This window comes from Macaca thibetana, chromosome 9, assembly GCF_024542745.1.
Source record: "Macaca thibetana thibetana isolate TM-01 chromosome 9, ASM2454274v1, whole genome shotgun sequence".
Lineage (NCBI taxonomy): Eukaryota > Metazoa > Chordata > Mammalia > Primates > Cercopithecidae > Macaca > Macaca thibetana.
Genome location: NC_065586.1, coordinates 43,732,986 through 43,755,418, shown reverse-complemented (window position 1 = coordinate 43,755,418; position 22,433 = coordinate 43,732,986). Strand labels below are relative to the sequence as shown.

At 48.0% G+C, this 22,433-nt stretch overlaps 2 protein-coding genes across 2 annotated transcripts in view; one reads left to right on the top strand and one right to left on the bottom strand.

The window, feature by feature from the left end:
• LOC126963224 (mitochondrial import inner membrane translocase subunit Tim23) overlaps positions 1-22,433 on the top strand; it is a 901,060-nt gene that overhangs the window by 8,724 nt on the left and 869,903 nt on the right. The gene's annotated exons all lie outside the window — the stretch shown is intronic.
• Positions 383-22,433, bottom strand: part of DRGX (dorsal root ganglia homeobox) — a 32,495-nt gene continuing 10,444 nt past the window's right edge. The window contains exon 7 of the mRNA XM_050805365.1: positions 383-2,697. Within this exon, the coding sequence (XP_050661322.1) occupies positions 2,432-2,697 (266 nt within the window). The 3' untranslated portion in view covers positions 383-2,431. The remainder of the gene's footprint in view (positions 2,698-22,433) is intronic.

Here is a 22,433-nt window from a genome sequence, read left to right as displayed (position 1 = left end):
CTAATAAATGAATAATAATTAATTAATCAATCAATCGCTGGGGCCCCAGCCTCCTTCCCACACTGAAGCCCAGCTGCCTTTTACAGTCATGTGATGAACTCCTGCAGACAGGGCAACCTATGGGGGGCTCCAGGAACAACGACCCTGCAAGGCAGTGCTTGTCAATGACTTGGGGAGGACTCTGATCTGCACAGAGGACCCTATCTTGTCCCAGCATCCACTAAAACGTTCCTGATCCAAGGCCTCAATGCCCTCCTCCTGGAAGTTTCCAGGTTTCCATTTGCACATTGGCCAAAGTGGAAGATTGAAGAGCGCAGACTCCACCCAGCCCTGCAGCCTCAGGGCTGGGAGGAACAAAGAGAGGACCTGAGCTTTTTCGGTCTTTCTTTTAACTCCTCTAAATTTATTTGGGTATTTAAACAAACAGAAACTACATCATGCATCGTTACTTTTTGCCTTTGTACAACAAAACTAAGTACTCAATATCTCTGCAGAGGCTTGGTGCTCATTTCTTTTCCTTTCTTTCAGTAACATCAGGCAGACTTTTCGATATGATCCAGTTTTGCACAGTCACTAGAGTGTCGCATCATGAATTATTAAATCAGTGCTTCGTGGTAATACATAATTTCTTATCAATTATTCATGCTAATGTGTGTGTAGTTTACTTAATTGTGTTATTGACGATCAAAAGTAATTTCCTGAAAGTCCTCAAGGACACAAAATTTAATCAGCATAACTACTTTTCAGATGCAATGCTGTTAAGTATTCTTAATTTGCTCAACAGTTCACTTATTTATGTACCTTTCTGGAGGAAATACGAGTTTAATCAAACAATTAGATTGAAGAGTTAGTGTACATAAGGGCTTGAGCTTACATCCTTCAACCAAACATTCGTAATTACAGGGAAACGGAAGCAACTTTGCCGCTTTTTGGCAAATCGTTTCATCTTTATACTCAACAAGCAAAATACAGCAGGAAGAAGGATTTGATTTTTTTCTTTAAAGGAGACAGTGTGTTTTATCAAATGCTTCATGGTGATCATAGACGAGGCACGATACACTCAGGAGTATTATTTGGGGGTCATGGAGTGGGGCAAGGTAAAAAGGGAACAGGAAATGTGAAAGTAGAACCTTTCGATGATAATAACTGAAACCAAAATAACCATCATGAAGGCAATAACTATCCGCATGGAAACACCATCAGCAAAAGCCACCAAAGACTGCAACCTTTCAGGTGCCGGGCGCCCCTGCCAGAAAGCGGCAGAGCTTATGCTATTGCACGTTCCCCTTGGATCTCCTCCAGGTCACCATCCACACCAGAGAAAACAGCCACACTAGACCAAAACAGAAATCTCTGTGAAACTTGGCCCTTTGGAATTAATGCTCTCCACACCATGAGAAAGCTGTCTTCCCCATGCTCCATTTCTGCACATACGCCGTTCCTGTCTCCCTTCTTACTTTTTTCCCCTCAGTAAAAAAACACCACTGAAGAGCCCCCTCTACATGCCAGGCACCTGGGGAAAGGTAGTTCATCCATATGCGCAATTATTTCAGAGGCGTTCCTGAAGGGCTTCTTCCCTCTCCAAGGGCCCTTAGGCCCCCTGGACCAGAGAGCTGCTTTTCAGTTGCTTCACTTCCCATCAACCCACAGGTCTATTTGGGAGAGAGAAAGGGCTTGCAGGTGAGTGCTTCAGGTACCGGGGCCACACTGGTTCCACACCCACAGTGTCAAGATGGCAGACCCCAGTTCATGGAGCCGATGGTCTGGGTGATTAGCCCAGTACCCCTGGCCAGATGTGCAGTGAAATCTCCTGGGTCAGAGCCACCGTGGACCTCTGGGACAGGCTGTGTCGTGTTGGCCCCTCCCTACCCTACATCTTCTCACTTTCTAACCAAGCCCACAACCAATATTCTCCAACAAGAGAAAGGGCACTACTGCTCATCTTGGCCCAGGGGAGCAAGAGCCGCTTGGGATTCCACTGGTTCCCCAGTTATCAAACAATGTAAGGGGGACAGGCCCTTTTCTTATCATGAAACTTCAGCCCATGCCACAGTTCCTGGGTTTGACAAGACCTTCAAAGGCAGCCCAGGCGGGAAATAGGAAGGGTAATGGATGAGGAATCTACCTCCCTCTGAGACTGTGGGCCTGGATGAAAATTCCAGGGAGACTCCTCACAGAGAGGGCTCTGCTGCCACCAAGTGCCATCGGGATCTGTTGCCAAAGAAGCCACCACAATACAGCCGCGCTGGTGGGACTCCAGAGGGACCCTCCAGGTGCCAAGGGAGCTGTGGGTCTCACTTGCCCGTCCTGGGTCCATGCAGAGGCCCTGGGGCCGCAGGCTTCTCCTTGCTATTTGGAGTTTTCTGTAGGGTCTGAGGCTGGGAGAAGCAGGGGCGGGGGGAGGGCACGCCGGACAGGGTACTGTGGACCCTCATACACTCTTCTCTGCCTCGCTCTGTTCCTTGGTGGGAGAAGTCTTGTCCTGGCTGCCATCTGGGGGCGCTGGCTTGGCGACAGGGCCGGGGCTGCTGCTGGTGGAAGGCAGGAGGTTGGCTGACTGCAGGACGGCTTCTGAGTGCTCACGGGCTTTCATGCGCAGGGCGGCCACGCTGGCCGTGCGGTTACTCTGGCAGCCATAGGTGGGAAGGAAGGAGAGTCCCATGGGGTCTGGGACGCAGCAAGAGCACAGTGGGCCCCCTGGAAAAGGAAAAACAACAGGCTCCCATCACTGTCCACTTTCTGCCTCTCAGGGCTGGGTGACAGGGAACGGTCTGAGTTCTGAAGGACAGAAAGATTGATTCCCTCTGGCGCCAGATACTAAAGGGAGAAGGACAAGTGCTTAGAACCTCAAAGGGACCTAGTTAATCATTCAAAGTGTTGTCAGAGCATCAGGGACACCCAGTCAGTCCTGGCTCCCTTGCCAAGGAGCTGTGTGGCCTTAGGCCAATATCTTGGCTTCTCTGAGCCTCAGTCTCTACTTCTGTAAAATGGGGTAATATCTACATCGCAGGATTATAAGGAGGACCCCATTAAGTCATTCCACATTCCCAAACTGTGTCAAGCACCCCTAAGAACTCACTGGGGCACTGGGGGATACCTTAAATGAAGGGAAACCCAGCCACACATGTCAGGTGCCAGGCAAGCTGCTGGCTGCAGGCAGTTCCCGGCTTAACCACGAGATCCTGCTGCATTCCTGTCAAGAATGTTATCGCTTTGCAAAGCTGGATTTTGCAAGTACCACACAAAATTCCACATTGGAATATAAAATGTGGGTGGCGGAGTCTAAAAGAATTCCAAGTTTAGAGAAGCTGTACAAAGCTTATAAGGCACATAAGCCCCTTAGAAAGGAATAGTGGCTATTTAAAAATGAAAACAGTCAGGCGCAGTGGTTCACACCTATAATCCCAACAGTTTGGGAGTCTGAGGTAGGAGGATCGCTTGAGCCCAAGAGTTCAAGACCAGCATGGGCAACATAGTGAGACCCTATTGCTACAAAATAAAAATAAAAAATAAATTAACCAGGCACAGTGGTATGTGCCGATAGTCCTAGCTACTCAGGAGGCTGAGGCAGGAAGATCACTTGAGTCCAGGAGTTCAAGGGTGCGGTGAGCCGTGATTGCATCACTGCACTCCAGCCTGGGCAACAGAGCAATTCCCCGTCTCTAAAAATAATAATAATAAAAAGAAAAAGAAAAGAAAAACATTATTTTTCTTTCATTTTATAAGTATTATTTTTCAAATGGCTACTAAGCTGTCAGGAAATACTTAGTGAGCTGCTTGGACCTAACCATTGAATTAACAGAACTGTTAACTGTTATATATTGCTTATGGTCCAGGGGGTGTCGTGAACTGAGGTTTGAGAACCTCATAGGGAACCAATTTGGAAAGTGCTTAGTGTGGGTTCAAGCCCAGGTCAATCCTTCTCACCCAGGTGTTGCCTCTTGCCTGGTGATAATGGAAAACATGGAGAAGATGGAATTTCTGAAGTGGTCCCAGCCAAGGCTGAGGTCTGCAGCAAGGTCAGCACCAAGGTCAGCACCCTTGTGTCCCAGCTCCCTTGCAGTCCTGGACATGTCCACAGGCTGCAAGTGAGCCTTGAGCTGCTGTCCTGCCTTTCTAAGCATGCTCTGGAGTCCTTCCTCGAACCACCAAGGGGCAGCAATCGTGAGACAAATGCCTGTGCTCACTGGAGCCTGGAAGGCCACTCAGGCCCGGCATCCACTTTTAGAGATCAACCTCAGGGGCAGCTGCAGCTGCACCAGCTTTTCCAGCAGCTGAGATGTCCCCACCCTCCCTTCCCAAGACAGCCTTCCTAATGCCAAAGCCAGGGTACCTTCTGCTCCCCTCAAGCACATTCACGAATCCTCCTCTTCCTTGCCAAGCCTGCTGAGAGACAAAGGGAAGCTCACCTTTGCCACCCACTGCTCCTCTTATCACATTATGGTTACCCATACTGTAGGCGTGGCTCATCCCCCTCTCCAGGTAAGGAAACTGAGTCTCCAAATTTGCACAGTTTATTGTAGAGATGGGACCAGAACCTCCTGGTGACCTTTCCCTCTCCTGTATCGTAATGGGAGGTTTAAATGCAGCTTCACCTCCTGCCTCAAGTTTGACTGAGGGGCTGATCCATTAGGCAGCAGATACCAAGATGAGTGTGAGGCAGCACACACGCAGAGTGTGCAAGGGAGCTCTAGGACCAGCCCCACTGCCCTGCAGGCCCGCTGGCCTCCAGCCTGTCATGCATTTAGTCAAACCCCAGGACCTGGCTGCTCCACTTCTCCTAGGGGCTCTTACAGGCATAGCCACACTCTGACACCAGTCACTGAGAGACTGTCAGAGGGAATGACAGCTTTTGCTGGGAACAATGCCTTCTATGAGTCTCAGGCCTTCCTGATGGTTAGAACCCACCCCCAGGGGGCCTTGTCTTCCTCCAAGTCTCCCTGCCCAAGGGCACTCACTGGTGAGGAGCACCTAAGGTGTGAAGACACCAAGTTATTAAGAATGGTGTTCCCCGTGGAGCGGGTATGCTGTAGATTTGTATTTTCCTCTCTATGTCTATACAGAATTTTTCTTGTTTTTCTACAATGAAAATGAATTTCTTTTAAGTTTAGAAACATAATGTTAATTTTAAATGAATGTTAAAAAGAAAGAAGATTGAAGACAGACCCAGCAGGCATATCTGAGAGTAGAGATTGGTTGGGGCTATAGGCTCTCAGGGACCTGGAAGGGGCCACTGTCCTCAGGCTTAGCCCTGGGTAGCCGGCCCTGGGTCAGGCCAGATGAGAAAGATGGGCTCAATCCATCTCAGGCTGGTATTAACCCAGCCAAGGCCTTGCTTCAATGTAAGCATCAATGGTGAGTTCAATGTTCTGTAACTCAGTGGGAAATCTAGCCATGTACCAGATGTAGAAGTGACAGAGCCTCCTTCCCCTGGAGCCATAGCTTACAGCCACTAGGTCACACCTGCAGTGGACCCCAAGAAAGCCACCCATAACTATACTGCTGGCCCTTAAAACCCAAACTTAGAAGTTAAGAGGAATAAATTAACTCACAGAACCAAGGCTGCAGCAGGGTAAAGAGTCTATGTGTGCCTAGCTCACCCCCTACGCACATACACACACAGCACTGGATTGATGGGAAACTGAGGACCAAGTGAAGCCAAGGACCCTGTGGTTAAAAACCATAAGGACTGTACATACCATGGAATATGACTCAAAAGGAAGGGAATTTTGACACTTGCTCCAACAGGGATCAACCTTGAAGAAATTATGCTAAATGAAACAAGCCAATCACTAAAAGAACAAATCCTGCAGGAATCCTCTTCTGTGAGGTCCCCAGAGAATTCCCAGAGACAGAAGTAGAATGACACAGACCTGGGGCGGGGGAGGGGAAGTGGGAAGATGGGGGAAGTGGGAAGTTTGCAAGATGAAGAGTTCAGGAGATTGGCTGCACATCAACAGGAATGTGCTTAATACAACTGAGTCACACATTTAAAAATGGTTAAGATGGTAAATTTTATGTTATGCGTATTTTACCATAATCAAAAAGAAAATAAGACAGTTTTTTTTTTTTAAGTATACTGGCCAGAGGTGAGTTGAGGGCAAGGTGATCCAGGAAGATGAAGTGTGCACAGGGTAGCCAGGGCTGTTTTTATGGCTCCTTCAGTGAGCAAGAATCTCCAAAGCCCCTTGAGCTGCCAAACACTCACCCAGCCACACCCAGTCCCACGTCCATGGGGCTGGCACTCTCAACCAACTGCACTCACTGGGCCTTTGCCTAAGGAAGCTTTGCAGGGTTTTCACACATCCCTCCAGTACCTGACCATTGGTGGCAGGGGCAGGGGGGAGTGGAACTCCTCAGCAGGCAGCTGACTCCGATAGGTGTGCACTGACCAACAAGAGTCTTGGGGCCCAGCACAGTGGCTCACACCTGTAAAACCCGCACTTTGGGAGGCCTAGGCGAGTGGATCACCTGTGGTCATGAGTTTGAGACCAGCCTGACCAATATGGTGAAACCCCGTCTCTACTAATACAAAACTTAGCCGGATGTGGTGGCATGTGCCTGTAGTCCCAGCTACTCCGGAGGCTGAGACAGGAGAATTGCTTGAACTCGGGAGGCGGAGGTTGCAGTGAGCCAAGATCGTGCCACTGCACTCCAGTCTGGGTGAAAGAGTGAGACTCCTTCTCAAAGAAAAAAAAAAGAGCCTTGGGCACACACCCCGACACGTGCCATCACTCCCTTTCCTCATCTGCACCCTTTCTTCATCTGCACCCCAAGCCTGAACTGCAACTAAGGCATCCGTCAAAGGGGGCGGATGCCTGCAGGTGGACACAAAAACACAGAGCCACACCCAGGAATGTGGCAAATGAGCCCTGGCCATCTGAAGGGAAGTCCTCAGAGGCTGCCAAAGGGGCTTCCCCTGAACCTGCCCATACCTGAATGAGAACTGGGAAGATGTGTGGATCCAAGACAGAGTATGGACAAGATTGAAAGAGGCCACTGTGTAAGAAACAAGATTAAAAGCAAACGGGACAAATCTAGTGAGATGGTTAACAAGGAAAAGTATAAAGTCTATAATCTGCATCCAAGGATCTATCTGCACAAAGGAGACATGGTTCAGTGATCAATAATGTGTGGTCAATATGACTTCACAGTAACTTCACAGCCATCCCACAGGGTTGTGGGTTGCCTTAACAGAGGCAGAATCTGCAGAAAAAGGGAAGGTAAAGTCCTTCTTTCTTGTGTGATGGTCACACCCTGCCTTATGTCTCCCATCAACAGACACTTCTGTCATCACCCTAAAGAGAAAAGTAGTTGGGGGGATAGGAAATACAGTGATCTGGGCACATACACATGTTAACTTAAATTGTCCAACAACCAGCATCTCCCTTGAATTCTATAGCCATTTTTTGCAAAGGAAAAAAATGATTTTGATTTCTCAGTGATCTGACAGTACCAATATGCTGCCTGCACAAACAACTTCATGGACCCTGAACACTTTTGAGAACTTGAAATAACATGATGGAGCTTCATCCTCCATATAGAACACACTGCGACTATGACAAATTATATTAAAGGAGGATATTTAGTTCCCAGGGTGACTCATTAGTAAATAGTTACTGAGTGAAAATCTAGACCCAAAGCTCATGCACTTTGGCCATGAAACATGTGCTCAAGTAGAGGCCGGGCACAGTGGCTCGCACCTGTAATCCCAGCACGTTGGGAGGCTGAGGCGGGTGGATCGCTTGAGCCCAGGAGTTTGAGACCAGCCTGGGCAACATGGCAAAACCCTGTCTCTACAAAATATACAAAAAAATTAGCCAGGTGTGGTGGCAGATGCCTGTAATCCCAGCACTTTGGAAGGCCAAGGCAGGTGGATCACCTGAGTTCAGAAGTTCAAGACCAGCCTGGCCAACATGGTGAAACCCTGTCTCCACTAAAAATACAAAAATTAGCCAGGCATGATGGTGTGCGCCTGTAATCCCAGGTGCTCTGGAGGCTAAGGCAGGGGAATTGCTTGAACCCAGGAGGTGGAGGTTGCAGTGAACTGAGATCATGCCACTATACTCCAGCCCGGGCAACAGAGTGAGACTCCATCTAAAAAAAAAAAAAAAAAGCCGGGTGTGGTAGCACACTGCTGTAGTCCCAGCTACTAGGACCTTCACCAAATGCTTAAAGATTCTCCTATGTGCAAAGTGCATTTCTATTTCTAACATAAGTTGTATGATTTCCAAGACTGCCACAAACTTTAAGTGGCTACTAGTGGCAGACACATTGATGGTTAATACTGAGAAAAGAGACAAAATTTTATAAAACAGCCAAAAACCCTCCAAATGCACAATAAACTGGAGCCATTTGCACAGAGGCAAGCAGAGCAGAATCCCGGGATAGCCCAAAGCCATTGCAGCGGCCACTGTGGGTCTCAAGATATGATGTTTGACAGGGCTTTGAAAACTGCACCAAGCCTGTGACTATTAGTCATGGGGCCACTGAGTTGGTCATGAGAGGAGCTAGACTCTGCCTCTTTATTACATCATAAGGTGACAAACACACTTAGAAAAAGTCTACCCTAAAACCAAGTCATCATTATGGAAACCCTATAAACAAGTGACAATAGGACGTCTCTGGGGCCAGAAAGCCCAGTGCATCTGTGTAGGGCAGAAGAAGGTGAACAAAAGAAGAAGGTGGTCAGAAGAAGGTGGTCGGAAGAAGGTGGTCAGAAGAAGGTGGTCAGAAGAAGGTGGTCGGAAGAAGTCTGACCCCTGACCCCACTGTTAACCAGACACAGGACCCGCCTTCATCCACTCAAGCTTCAGCTTCTGCACCTTAACACACCTACTTTGGTGATAAATCCTATAAAGCACCTGGTACTTAATCCTCAAACAATTATTTCCTCAACGCCATAAAAATTAAAGGACAATTCTAAGTCACAATCCACAGCTTATTCCAATTTCTGGTTCAATTTCATGACCAGCTGAAGAACCCAAGTTGTCCCGAGTATCCGCCAGAGGACACCATGATGGACACAAGACCTGCAACCATACTCATGCACACACACGTAACACTACATATGTGCACATAGGGTATATGCAGTGACTGCGCTCACTGGCACTGTGTGCCTACCCTGCCTTTGGCACAAGCCATACGCCTTTTCACAGCTGTATTTGTTCCTCAGTGAAATCTTCCCGTCTGGCCAAAAGGTAATTTATACTGCCAAGAGAATTTTGAAGAGTGAGCCAAACAAACTTTCAAAGCCCCCTCTTAATTACTTGATTTCTATACATGGGGCTCTAGAAGGGAATAGAAGAGTATTTTTTTGTTTTTGTTTTTTTTAATTTGTCAAAAAGCTATCATGTGCTCACTTCAGCAGCACATACACTAAAACTGGAATAATAAAGAGAAGATAAGCAAATAATATTTTTTAAAGATAAAAATTTAAATAAAAAAGTTTAAGCTAGTATTAATGGGCTAAAAATTGAATTAGCTACTAAGGAAGTCATACTTGTGTGCATATAACAACAACAAAAAACATAAATCAACCAATGGTCCAATAATAGGGAACTAGCTGAATAAGTTATAACCATATAGAGCACATTGCAACTATGACAAATTATATTAAAGGAGGATATTTAGTACTATGAAAAAGATACTAATGAAATAAGACATTAAAGAATCGGTAAAGGAGCAGTAAATAAACAATAAGTCATTAGTAAGTCAACATGCATACATTTTGGAATACATATGCGTGTGTATAATACATACACATGTGATAGACTGAATGTTGATGTCCTCCCACCCCAAAATTCATATGTTGAAATCCTAAACCCCAAGGTTTGGGAGGTGGGGCTTTTGGAATATGATTAAGTCATGAGTGTAGATCTCTCAGGGACTAATGTCCTTACATAAGAGCCCCAGAGGGTCGCCTTGTCTCTTCCTCTTCCACTATACAAGGACACAGCAACAAGACACCATCTATGAATCCAGTGCCCTCACAAGACACTAAGTCTGCCAGCACCTTGATCTTAGAATTCCCAGCCTCCAGAACTGTGAGAAATAAATTTCCATTGTTTATAAGCTCCCGGGTTTATGATATTTAGTTATAGCAGCCCAAACCGACTAAGATGATCCATATCCACATATACTCACACACATATATGCACATAGTGTACATATGTATATGTACAGCCATAGACCACATCAATCTAGCATCATAGATATATGTATGTAAATATAAATTTACTTAGAAATAGAAAAATGTATAAATTTAAATTCTCAATTTAAACTTTTTAATTTGTAAGTTATTAAATATATGTTTATCAGATATATATATATATTCATAAATGACATCTTGAAATGTTCCAATACCAAAATATTCAGTGTGTGGTTCTGGGTGTTGAGGCTATGAATTTTTTTTATTTGTGTTTTATTGTATGTTTTGCTCTTTCTAAACTGACCAGGTATTACTCTCATAGAAAGAGTAATCTCCTTGGGGTTTGTGATTTCCTGTCTTCTCTCATTCAGAGATGGCGACAGATGTTCTCCTTCAGCACAGAGTCTCCCACAGGTTGCTAAGGGATAAAGACCGTGTCTTCACCACCCAGTGAAGACTCCAAGATGACTAATGGCATCCGTCTGCACTCAGGGTATTGACAGCAAACACGGGGCTAAGGGTGCGCCATGAGATTCACCAGCAACCTTCTATTCATCTCCCCTCTCATTTGTGTGGACCAAAGTCAGTAAGTCCCTTCCTGCCCGCCCCCACCCCATGAAACCCCTAAAAGGCCATGACTCCCTCCCTCCCCCTGGCAGACTTGTGCCATCACAAAAGTCTACGCAAGAGCCCTCTGGTCTTTAAATGCAGTCTGAGAACATGCTACTACCTCCTGGACACTAAATTAAAACACACAATTTGATTTCCATTAAGTTACAGCAAATTCTGCTGAATTGATCTAATCGGCCTCCATTCCTATATGACATCATGCTTTAAAGGTTTGGTCTGAATATAAATACTTAATGTAATAAATACAGTCTGAAATATTTGATCTCCTTGGCAGTTTAATTGATCTACTACCAAGACTGACAGGAAAAATTAAGTTAGCTCTGTCTCGTCTCTGCCAATAGCACATTTTCATCATAAAGGTATGTGGACTCCAATGCTCGTGACAAGGAGAGCTCTCACACCCAGTTTTCCTGTTGAACATTCAGGTTAGGGTAACAAGAGTTGAACAGAAAATGAATGCATGGATTTATGAGACATCTAGTGCAAACAGCATAGTTCACTTCTTTTCACTTTATAGTAAAATAAATGAACTGATAAACATTCTGTGAGTCATCACACCAGTTCCTTATAGTTCACATGGAGAGTTTAAGTGGGAATATTGGTAGATGCCTACAATATTTAAGCATATTTTTAGCTGCTGTGTTTAAGTGCTATCACCAATAATCAAACAAAAAACAAGGCCAAATCACACCTGGACACACTTTCTTCTCCTAATGGAACTCCTGAAGTACTTTCTCCTCCTCTTGTTTTATGGCTTATTTCTTGTCTTTTCACCATGAGCCGTGTTTGTTTTTGTACACACCTCACCTCCCAAGCTTGATGTGTGTGCCTCCCCCATCCAATCTCACAGCCCTGATTGCAGAACAAAACTGTCCCATTTAGGTACAAAGTAAACACTCAGTGAATATTTAGTGAAGGGAGAAAAGGAGAGAGAATCTATCTTTCTTGACTGAGTTGGCATATTTTAGTTCTTCAAAGTTGCCATCTCCCGAGTTCTAAGCTTCCTCAATACCCCATGGAAAGAAAAACTGTATTCTTAACAAAGTTACCCAATCTGATTAATGTCAAAATCCCTGGGCTAATTTGGAAGGGGTTTTGTTGGAATCAGCTCTAAATCCCATCCGTCCCTTAATTTCACATATTACATGTAAGGCCTTTGTCTCAACAATTACTTATGCACTCAGCAAACACTCATTGATGGGGGCCAACTCAGCTGACCATTCCAACCAGAGCTTTGTGTTCTGACACAGTCTCAGGCCAGTGCACATGTTCTATTTCCGCTTGGATGTCTCCGCAGGGTCAAACAAATAATGACAGTGGCCCCCAGATCCAAGGACCCCCAGCACAGCCAGAACAGCCACAGGAACACATGTTCCTGGCAGTCAGATGCCGATTCACACAACCCTGCCTCCTTTCAGTGGCAGCCAGAGCTCGGCATGGGCAGGCTGCTTCTCCTGCTGCCTCTGGAACCAGCCAGAGCCTTCTGCTCCTCTCCATGCACTCCAGGGCCCCATTGATTCGCAGGAAGGGCAAACCCATCAGCACCCATAGGAAATGGCTTCTGGAAAGTGAGTTGCAGGTTTTCAAGTCAGAAGATGACAGAAGGTGCCTGTCAAAGGAGCAGAATCAATACAGGGTGTAGGGGGCTGGAAGGTAGCACACCCAGGTCCCTGAATTGTGCCTCTGACATTCATGCTATGTGACCTTGGACAGTTCTATCTCTTCTGCAGGCCTCAGGTTCCCCCACTATATTCTGCAGAAGCAGTGGTAACATGCTCGTCAAAGAGATTCCTTACAAATCTTAAGTGCCAGGATTCTCCGCCTGTCTTCCTGGCATGGAGGGGCCAGGGTTGACCCAGTCATTTTCCCCATGAGGAATGACCACTTCTGTCCCTTGAGTCCTCTGCTCCCCAAATACCTGTATCCTCAGAAACGAGCCAGGGGCCCTGGGAGACTGTGTTGTTTTCGTGGAGCCCCATGTGCTGCCCACACACCATGAAGCCCACTCACCATGCACTGGGTACTGGGAGACTCTCCCATGGGAGAGTAAATGCTTGCAGGAAGCAGAAATCTCTGCCCCAGCAATCCAAACCCAAGCCCTAATCAGATTCCAAGTGACTTTTTGGCCTCAACATCATGACTCTAACAACAATTACAAGCACTTAGGTGGATTTGGATGTGCCAGATACATGGGCACCATTAGGTATGGCCTTTACAGTCTTTGTTTCACAGGTGAGGAGCCTAGCATCCACCCCAAGGTGACCCAGTGTCAAGAAAGAGGCAGCACTGCCAGGTTCCTTCCCTGCATTCATGCTTCTCTCTGCCTGGAGTCTCTCACCCACTCACAGCTTAAGCATATTCTCTGGAAAGACTTCTTCCTGTGAAGAAAGTTCCTCCCTCCTCTGGGCTTCCCCATACCTTGTATGCCCTTGTTTGCTTCTATGAGAGTACATGACTGTCACCTGAACTGGGATTCTTGGTGGACCTGTCTGTTTCTCCAAGCCCACCCCCTCAAACCGCCAGACCCTTTGGGTAGGGATAGTCTAATTCATTGGTCTAATTCATTGCTAAGTGCTCAACCTGTGGTTCAGAGTCTGGCAAAGTGTAGCTACTCAGTGGGTGCTGAATGAAGAACAGGAAAGCCTCGTCTCTGGAGTCCAGCAGGTGGCCAGCAGTGCAGAGCCAGGTGCCAATATCTTTGGAATCTCCTAAGAGAGGACCTTCTCTCAGGCCCAGAGCAGCACAAGATTCTTTCCTTCTTTTCCCAGACTGCATTACATTTTACTCTGCACCAGACTCTGTGCTGGGGTAGAGGTAGGTGGAAGGATCCAGAGGCGCGTTGGATGTGACCAGTGCCCTTAAAGTGTAAATAGTCACAACTGGAAGTACGGGTGGTCAAAAACAAACACCCCAACTCATGGCAGGGGCCAGCATAACCTTGATATTTGTGGCAGTTAGTGTCTGCAGTCACTCTCAATGGACCACACCTCCCAGGACTCACGCCCATGTGCAGTCCCCTCTGCCTGAGTCTGGGCTGGCCCGGCGATTGGCTTTAATAGGATGCAGCAGCAGTGACACTATACCCATTCTGGGTGTGACCCTTAAGAAGGCCTGGCATCTTCTGCTTTCATACTCTTGGTACCCAAACACCACTCAACCCCACCCCAAGCTAACCATAGGAGAGACCATGTGGAGAAAGAGGGAGAGGTTCAGTCTCCCAGCATCTCTGTAAAAGCACCAGACACCTAAGTAATGCCATGTTGTATATACCAGGCCCAGCTGCCATGTGACTGCAACCTCACAAAAGATCCTAAGGAAAAGCAGCCAAAGAACCACCCAGTTGAGCCCAGCCAGTCCTCAGAATGATGAGAGATAACAAAACAGTTGCTATTTTATAATACTAACTTTTGGGGCAACCACAGTTAAGTAAAACCATACCAAAACCTGGAATGGAGATTATAAGAAAAAAAAACCACACATCCATCTCCTCATGATCATAGCTGCAAACACCCTAAAGAAAACATTAGCAAACCAAATTCAGTAATATGTAAAAAGAATAGCATGTCACATCTAATTTGGGTCTATTCCAGGAATGTGCAGTTGTTTTAACATTAAAAAAAAAAGAATCAATATAATTCATCCTACTAATATATTGAGAAAGAAAAAAACATACAGTCAGCTCAACAGCTACAGAAGAAGTGATGAAATTCACTATTCATTAATATTAGCAATTTTTAAAAATGATAATCAAGAAAAAATTCTTAGAAAACTAGGACAAGAAAAAAATATATTTAATTGATAAAGAGTATCTTTAAAAAAAAAAACAGGCAGCAAACACAACTGTCAAACCCTAAGAGCTTCCTCATGAGATCAATAAAGCAACAGCAGGTCACACACACCACGTATGACATGATTCCATTCACATGAGATGTCCACAGTCTACAGAGACAGAGGGCAGGGTCAGGGTTGCCCTGGGCTGTGCAAAATGGAGAAAGTGCCAGTGACTGATAATGGATACAGAGTGGTAAAAATGTTCTAAAATTGATTGTAGTGATGGTGAACACTCAAATGGTGAATATACTAAAAGTTATTGAATTGTACACTTTAATGGATGAATCATATAGAATGTGAATTATATCTCAATAAAGCTTTTAAAAAAATAGAATAAGGCCAGATGCCTGTTTTCACCACTTCTGTTCAATACTGTACTAGAGGTTCTAGCCAGCACAGTCCCACAAGAAAAAGAAATTGAAAAGTATAAGCTTGGAAAAGAATAGACAAACAGTCTTTATAGACATGCTTGTGTACATACAATATCATAAAGAATCTATGACTAAACCTAATTGCAACAAATCTTGTAAACATAATGCTCAGCCAAAGAACTCAGACACAAAAAAATACATACTGTAGGACTCCATGTATATGTGTGTATATATTTTTGTGTGCTATATATTTACTATATATATAGTACATGTATGTATATGTGAAGTTCAAAAAAGTCAAGACTATAGATTGAGCCTCCCAAGTCCAAAATTTGAAATGCTGTAAATCTAAAGCTTTTGCATGCCAACACGACACCCAAATAAAATGCTCATTGGACTGTTTCAGATTTAGGATTTTCAGACTTGGGATGCTCAACCACTAAGTAAAATGCAAATATTCTGAAATCCAAAAAAAAAATACAAAATCACAAACACTTCTGGTCCAAGCACTGTGGATAAGGGCTACTAACCGGTACAGTGTTTCAGAATGCCTACTTCAGTGGTAAAGTTATATCATCATAAAAGTCAGCAGAGTGGTGTCTTTTGCTAAGAGGAAAAGTGACGTGAGTAAAACAAGGCACATGGAGTTGGGAGTGTGGAGTGCAAGCAAGGTAATCTGGATGCTTGAAACCATTAATGAAGAGCCAGGTGCATGCTTCATGCATTTCTCTAATGAATATCCTATTTTACAATACAACCATTATAAAAAAATTTAAAAATTTTTTAAAACATCACAATTTTTTAAAAAAGGAAAACATCATTAACGAAGAAAAGGGGAAAGATGGTTTCAGGGGGCCTCAGAGGAGGAAGAGGTCACTTCTGACTCTGAGGTCAGCCTTTGTGGACAAATGCTAAGGCCAGTACAGCCCTCAGAAGCTGGACATTTCAGCCTGGCCTGGAAGCCCAAGGGCAAAGGCCAAAGCAAAGCAAAACATTCTTGACTAATGCCAGGGCCATACCCTTAGGAATGCCATGGCCAGACCTCTGCTAGCACTCCCTTCCCCTGCACATCCTTCCCCTCATCCTCACGCACTCTGTGCAGGACCAGGACTGCCGCTCAGTTGCTCGTGTCTAGTGAGTGCCACTGCATGCCTGCACAATGCGGGGCACGTGACTTACAGCAGCTCCTTCAGTCCTCACAGCGTCCAAGGTCTCTGCGGGGAAGATGGGGCCAGACTCCAGCCTGTCTGTCCCCAGACTCCTCCCAGCCTGGGCCTTACCTCCAACTGGCTGGAACCATCTCACCTCTCCAGAGGGGATGAGGAGGAAGGCAAGAAGGAGTCAGATCTTACTCCATTGTCCTGCCGCTGTTCTCTGGCCTCGGGCTCTGACTCTAGGGAACCACACTGGGGACGAGGGTCCCCATCATATCCACCTTGCCCAGAAGGCTGACCCCTCCCACCTGGGAAGTTCAGCTATGATGCTGCCACTCGGCAGGCTGCCCTGCTGGGTGCAGGGGGTTGCTGTGACTCCTGCAGCGTGAACATGCAGTGAGTTATGAAAGCTTTCCCCTGGCAGCTGTAATTATGTCCCACCTCACACCCAGCTCTGTGAATCACAGGTTAGAGGCAGACCAGCTAAGTGCACTGGGGAGAGCACCTCCTCCACTGTGACTCTCCAGCCCCAGCTGCTCCCACCCGGCCTGTGGCCAGCACTTCCCCGGACCAAACCCAAGCGCCTCCCTGGCCATTAATAACCTCCTCTGCATTAATGAATTGTGAATGCAATCATGGCCATTAAGACAGCCTAAGAAAATTCTTTGTAATGGGACAGATTTTTTTCTAGACACCCATTATTGTCATGTTAATCCTCTCTGCACAGGAGTAGGGTCCTGCTCTCTTCTTATTTGAGAGTTTCCATAAAATAAAACATGCCTACAGTGAGCCCAGCAAACCTGCCTGGCCATCCCCCCAGAGGACAAAGCACATCACTGCATAAAGCCCCAGGGAGCCCCAACCACGAAATCCTACAAACGACATCTCAACAGGGTCAAAAATTGGAGCAACAAGGGTTACAAGGAAAGGGTAAATTTCAGTAGCAATAAAGTTTACAGAAATGGGAGAAGTTTTGGAGAAGAAGATACTTTACTGAGTCCTTTAAAAGTGAATGGGGTCTAGGGACTGCAGCTGGGCATGAGAATGGAGGACTCTGGTCAACAATAGTAGTTGGTGTTCAATGATGGTTAGTGATAGTGTTGCCTCCCACATGCTACACACTGTCCTGAGGGCCTCAAATGCTCTAGCTCGTGTTCTCCTTATTCAGTCTTACAAAGTCAGTGCTATCGTGATCAAGATCCCCATTCTGCAGATGAGCGGGCAGAAGTACAGAGTGTTTTGGTGATTTACTCAAGATGTGCATGGCTACAGAATGGGAGAACTACGGTTCACACCAGCAGGCCTTTGCTGGAAGCCACTGTGCTAGTCAGCTGCTTCAGAATTAAAGGAGAAAATCCCCGCAAGAGTCTGGTTTCTGATTGCCTAGCTTTGTCTCTGGTGGGCAGCTTCCTGACTCGAGGCAACCAGTTGCCTCACTGCCTGATGGGGTCAGCCCGATGGCCATCCAGGCGCCCGCCTGGTAACCCTGCAGGCTAGTCTGCCACACCTGCACCCGTGGACACTCCACCTGGCCAGCCTTACTGGAGCAGCCAGGAATTCCTTCCCAAAAAGGGCTGCCGTCTCCCACACCCCACCTCCAACCCTTGCCCAGCTCCCTCTGGCCCGAGCAGCCCTGCTGACCTTGGCAGCCACATCTTTCTTGTGCACATGCTGCCCCCACAGGCCCCAGCACCAATCCTGCTGGGCTAGCATCGCCAGCTTTCTCAATATGTGGAGGCTCTCTCAATACGTGCAAGACAAGGACTTCACATCCATGGCAACCATGCCCAGAACCAAACGACCAGGACCCCAAGTTCAGAGTCCTCTGATGTGTAATCACACATAATGCTCTCAGCGGTACCCCAATTGCTCACTGGGAGAACAGGTCTTGCCCTGGGGCATTCGGAGCCCTGCATCGACCTCACATTCTAGCTGGGGGCTGGTGGAGCACGGAACAGCCTTTGCTTGGATTCTCAGTTACAGGGGAGCAGCACTCAGATGGTATCCAGGGCTGGGCCCAATCCTCCATGGCCTACCCAGAGACATTTGTTGTCTTTGGTCCGGGGCTGTGTGATACCAGTAAGACCACAAAGCCTGGGGAAGGAGACTAGCACTGATTTGGGGCTGGGAGCTGAAAACAACTTTGATTCATTTCTTCCGGGTGAATTGCAAGCTGCTTGGAGAAGTGGTTGGGATGTCTGGGCTAGAAGGGGCCCCAGGGCTCAGCCCACATTGGTTCTGGTCTCTGTGGTCCTGGGCAAGTCCAGCCCCTCCCCCAGTAGACTTATGACTGTCCTCACTTGCTGGGGAGCAGCAAGGGGGGATGTCCAAGGCCTCTCATTGTCCCCCAACCAGCCGTGCTCATCCAGAGGAATGAATGAACAAGTGGTGTCTGGTAGTGCCAGGCAGGGAGGGAGGGACACATCGGGAACCCGAGGATAGCAGCCTCCATCCCAAGGGGGTGACCCACCCAAATCAGTGATTTGTGAGCAAGCGACTTCCCCTCCCCAAGCCTTAGTTTCTCATTTATAAAAAGAGCTCAGTCAGGTGCCTTCTAGCACCGGCATGCATGCTGTGCTAGTCCCCTAGTTGACTAGCAGCCCCTAGGGAGTAGGATTCAGGCCTGAGAAAAGGAGAACTGGTTCAGCCAACAGCTGTGCCCAGCCACCTCTGGGGATGCAGGAAGATGAGGGAGGCTATGTCATAGCCCAGAGCTCCTCAAACTGAGCTAGGACCTAAAAAATTGGGGTCATTCCTTGGCCAGGCTTACATTGGGCTGTGTGCTTAATTTCTGTAGCTTGGGGAAACCTAAGAGAAGGAGAAGACTGGGCTGCAAAAGCCAGAAAGCTGTGCGGCCCCAAGCCACATACCACATGTTCCACCCTCACCCTATCTCTGGGCACCCTCCCATGGGCACCCAACACGCCAGCCATTCTCCAGAGGGATCTGGTTCTTCTACTGGCCCCTGGAATGCTTTGCCTATGCCATTTCCTACACCCAGAATCCCTTCCCTCTTTCTTCCTGGACACTATCTAGGGAGACTCTACCATATTCTCCTTCTGTCTCCAGAAACCACCTTTGAAACACAGTGTGTGTGTGTGCGTGTGCGTCCCACCTACTGGAGAGGGACCCCGGGGATAATTGAACCCCGGGGGTGTTAGAAGCTGACTATGCTGCAGGCACACACCTCCCATCCCCACCCAGGGTGTTGAAGCAGAGACCCCCACACACTTCCAAGAGTGAGTCAGTGCTGACCTGCTGACTCCAAGGCAGCCCCAGGGACTGGCAGCTCAGAAGACCTCACTTCCAGAAGTGTCCCATGATGGAGCCAGGCGCGTTTAGAATGCAAAGCTGCCACGACCCACATAAGCAATCCCAGCTTCACCCACTGGTTGTACAACTACAGACCCCCTCTTGCTATAATGCTGACCATACTACTGTGAGAATTGAATGGCAGGTTGCCTGGTAGAGCACAGGAGAAGTTTCCATAATCACTCACTTGCCTCCCTTTCCAACACGACTTAGCTTGTCGGAGATTTAAAAGCCACTGCTCAGAGAGACCAGGCAGGAGTGGGCCATGGAAGGGAAAGGTGTCAGGATGAGCCCAGGGAGGAGAGCTTTGCTGGGGACAGGAGGCAGGTATGCAGAGAGAACTCAGAAAGCAGAAATGGGACACCCGCTCACAGCCCAGGGGGTGTCACAAAATGGCAGGGCCATGGCAGGTCCAACCAAGGACCTGCCAATTTGGCCCAAAGACTTGGAGGCAACATTTAAAAGATGGAAATTGTTATGGACTGAATGCTTGTGTCCCCCACAAAATTTGTAGGTTGAAATCTTGTGAGGGTGTTCAGAAGCAGGGCCTTTGGGAGGACTTCGGCTGTGAGGGCGGAGCCCTCGTGAATGGGACTCGTGCCCTCTTAAGAAGAGTCCTAGAGGAGCTTGCTCTCTTTCCACAAGGAGCAGTCCGAAGCCTGCAGCCCCAAAAGAGGGCCCTCACCAGAACCCAACCCTGCTGGCGTCCTGATCGCAGACTTCCAGCCTCCAGCACCGTGAGACATAAACTTCTTCTGTGTCTAAGCCACCCAGCATAGGGCACTGCGTTATAGCAGCCTGAACCAACTAAGACAGGAATACTTCAAATATAAATACAAATCTCCAGCTTCTCTGGAAAATGCAGCAATTCTGGCAACACAGAATCCACATTCCCACACAGCCACAATCAGCTGGCAGAGCAACAGCTGCCCCTTGAGTGGGCAAAGGCCCCCCATCCTGCCTCTGCCCAACCCTAATCTGAGGGTGCCCCCATCAAGGCTCCTCCCATAGCTGCTTCTGATGGTAGCGACATGTGCATTTTACCCAGGCCTCTCTCAGAGTGGGAAAATGACAAACAGACCCAGAGGGTCTCCTGTTTCAAGGAAAGGGAGCAAGAGCTCATTTGTAACTGGGGAAAAAAAGACAACACCTGCACACGCTCACTTTGCGCCCACCTGCCTGGCTCTGGAAACACGGTAGGTCGCCGACCTCAAGGGCCTGCCACGCCCCTGATTAGACATGAAGGGGATCTCACAGGGGTGTGCTGGCTGCCCCTGAAGGGCCCCTACAGTGCACAAAGACACGTCCAAGTTTGATGAGCACACTGTGATTCCTGCCACCTCCACAGGGCCCTGCAGTCCCCAAGGTCTGGCAAGAAAGGCAGCAACAGAGGAAAGTCCATCTCCAGCAAGGCAGGCATGGGGCAGGCTCCGGGGGAGGTGGGGGCAGGTCACAGCCCAGTCAGAAGGGCTTAGGGAAGGGGTGGAGGGGAGAGGAGGAGAGTGGACAGATGTTTGTGGCCACGTTCACTCAGGCCAGTTGGTCCAGTTCAGCACCACCCCCTCCTGTCTGCACCAGCCTCTGTCCTGGGTTGCTGCTGAGCTGGGCACCCCCAGGGTGTGGGAGCCACAAGCCCAGCTCTGTCTCCCTCTCACACACTGCCCTTAGCCTCCCCACCGTCCTAGCTGCAGTCTAGTCCTCAAGCCCCATTCAGCCACTGCTGGTGTCCAACGGGGACTCAGCTCAGCCTATCATAGATGCCGTGGGAATCACTTCCTATTCATGAGGCCAGAGTCGGGCGAGCAACTCTCATTTGTAAAAGAGAAGATGACTTTCAGGAGCTGACCTGGCCCTTGCTGAAGCAGACAGTGCTGGGTGGACATGGGATTGACTGCTCCTTTGCCAAGCCCCAGCCCCCTGGATGATACCCGCATCCCACTGGTAATCTTCTGGATTCCCCTTCTAATTGGTTGCCTGCACCCCTGTAGCCCCTAAGCAGCCCACTGTGTCTTGTAAATATGTCCCAAGTTTGCTCTATGGGGTTGGGGAGCAGGGTTGGGTTCTATGTGGCCCCCCGAGCACCTGGACCCTGGAGCTGAAGGAAGTACCAGGAGAAGGTACTGAGCTAAGTCTTGTCCACATCAGCCAACTGAGCCAGGGGATGCACCCAGCTGCCTGGACCACTCAGAAGCAGCCCCAGGCTAAAAGGGCTCCACCTCCTGCAGTGGGAAGTCCAGACTCAGAATCCTGGCATCCAGGGCCATCAAGCTCTGGCCCCCGCTGGGCACCCTCACCGGATCTCTGGGCACTCTCCCATGGGCACCCTCCTCACCCCTGGAAGTCTTTGCATATGCTGTTCCCTACACCCAGAATCCCTTCCCTCCTTCTTCCTGGACACTGTCTAGGGAGACTCCATCATATTCTCCTTCTGTCTCCAGAAACCGCCTTTGCAACACAGATTGCCATACTGTGTGTGTGTGTGTGTGTGTGTGTGTGTGTGTGTGTGTCCCACCTGCTGGAGAGGGACCCTCCTCGAGAGCCAGGAGACCCCAGGCCTTAGCAGAACATGCAGGGGACACCCTAAGGGTGTGTCTCCTACTTCCTATTATCAGAAAAAAAGCCTACAGCCTACCCCTGTGCCCCCACCTCCCAGACCCCCTGTGACAAATGAGCCCCCTAACACTCCCCCAGACCCACGCTGGGACCCAGCTCTGCTCCTGGCCAACACAGCTGCGCAGCCTGATCACTGAAGGAATAGGTTTGGGGCCAGTATCTGAGAAACACTGGATGAGCCCATTCCAGTGAGGCTGCTCAGAAATCCCAAGGGCCAACGCCACAGGAACTCCTTTCTCTAAGTCTGACAAAATGTCCCTAACAATTTCTATCCTTCAGACGAGACAACAGCCACTGAGAAGAGAGCACATCCTGGAAAACCACAAATCCTGACAGCTCAGACATCTGGCATCAGGAGACCTGAGGAAAGCA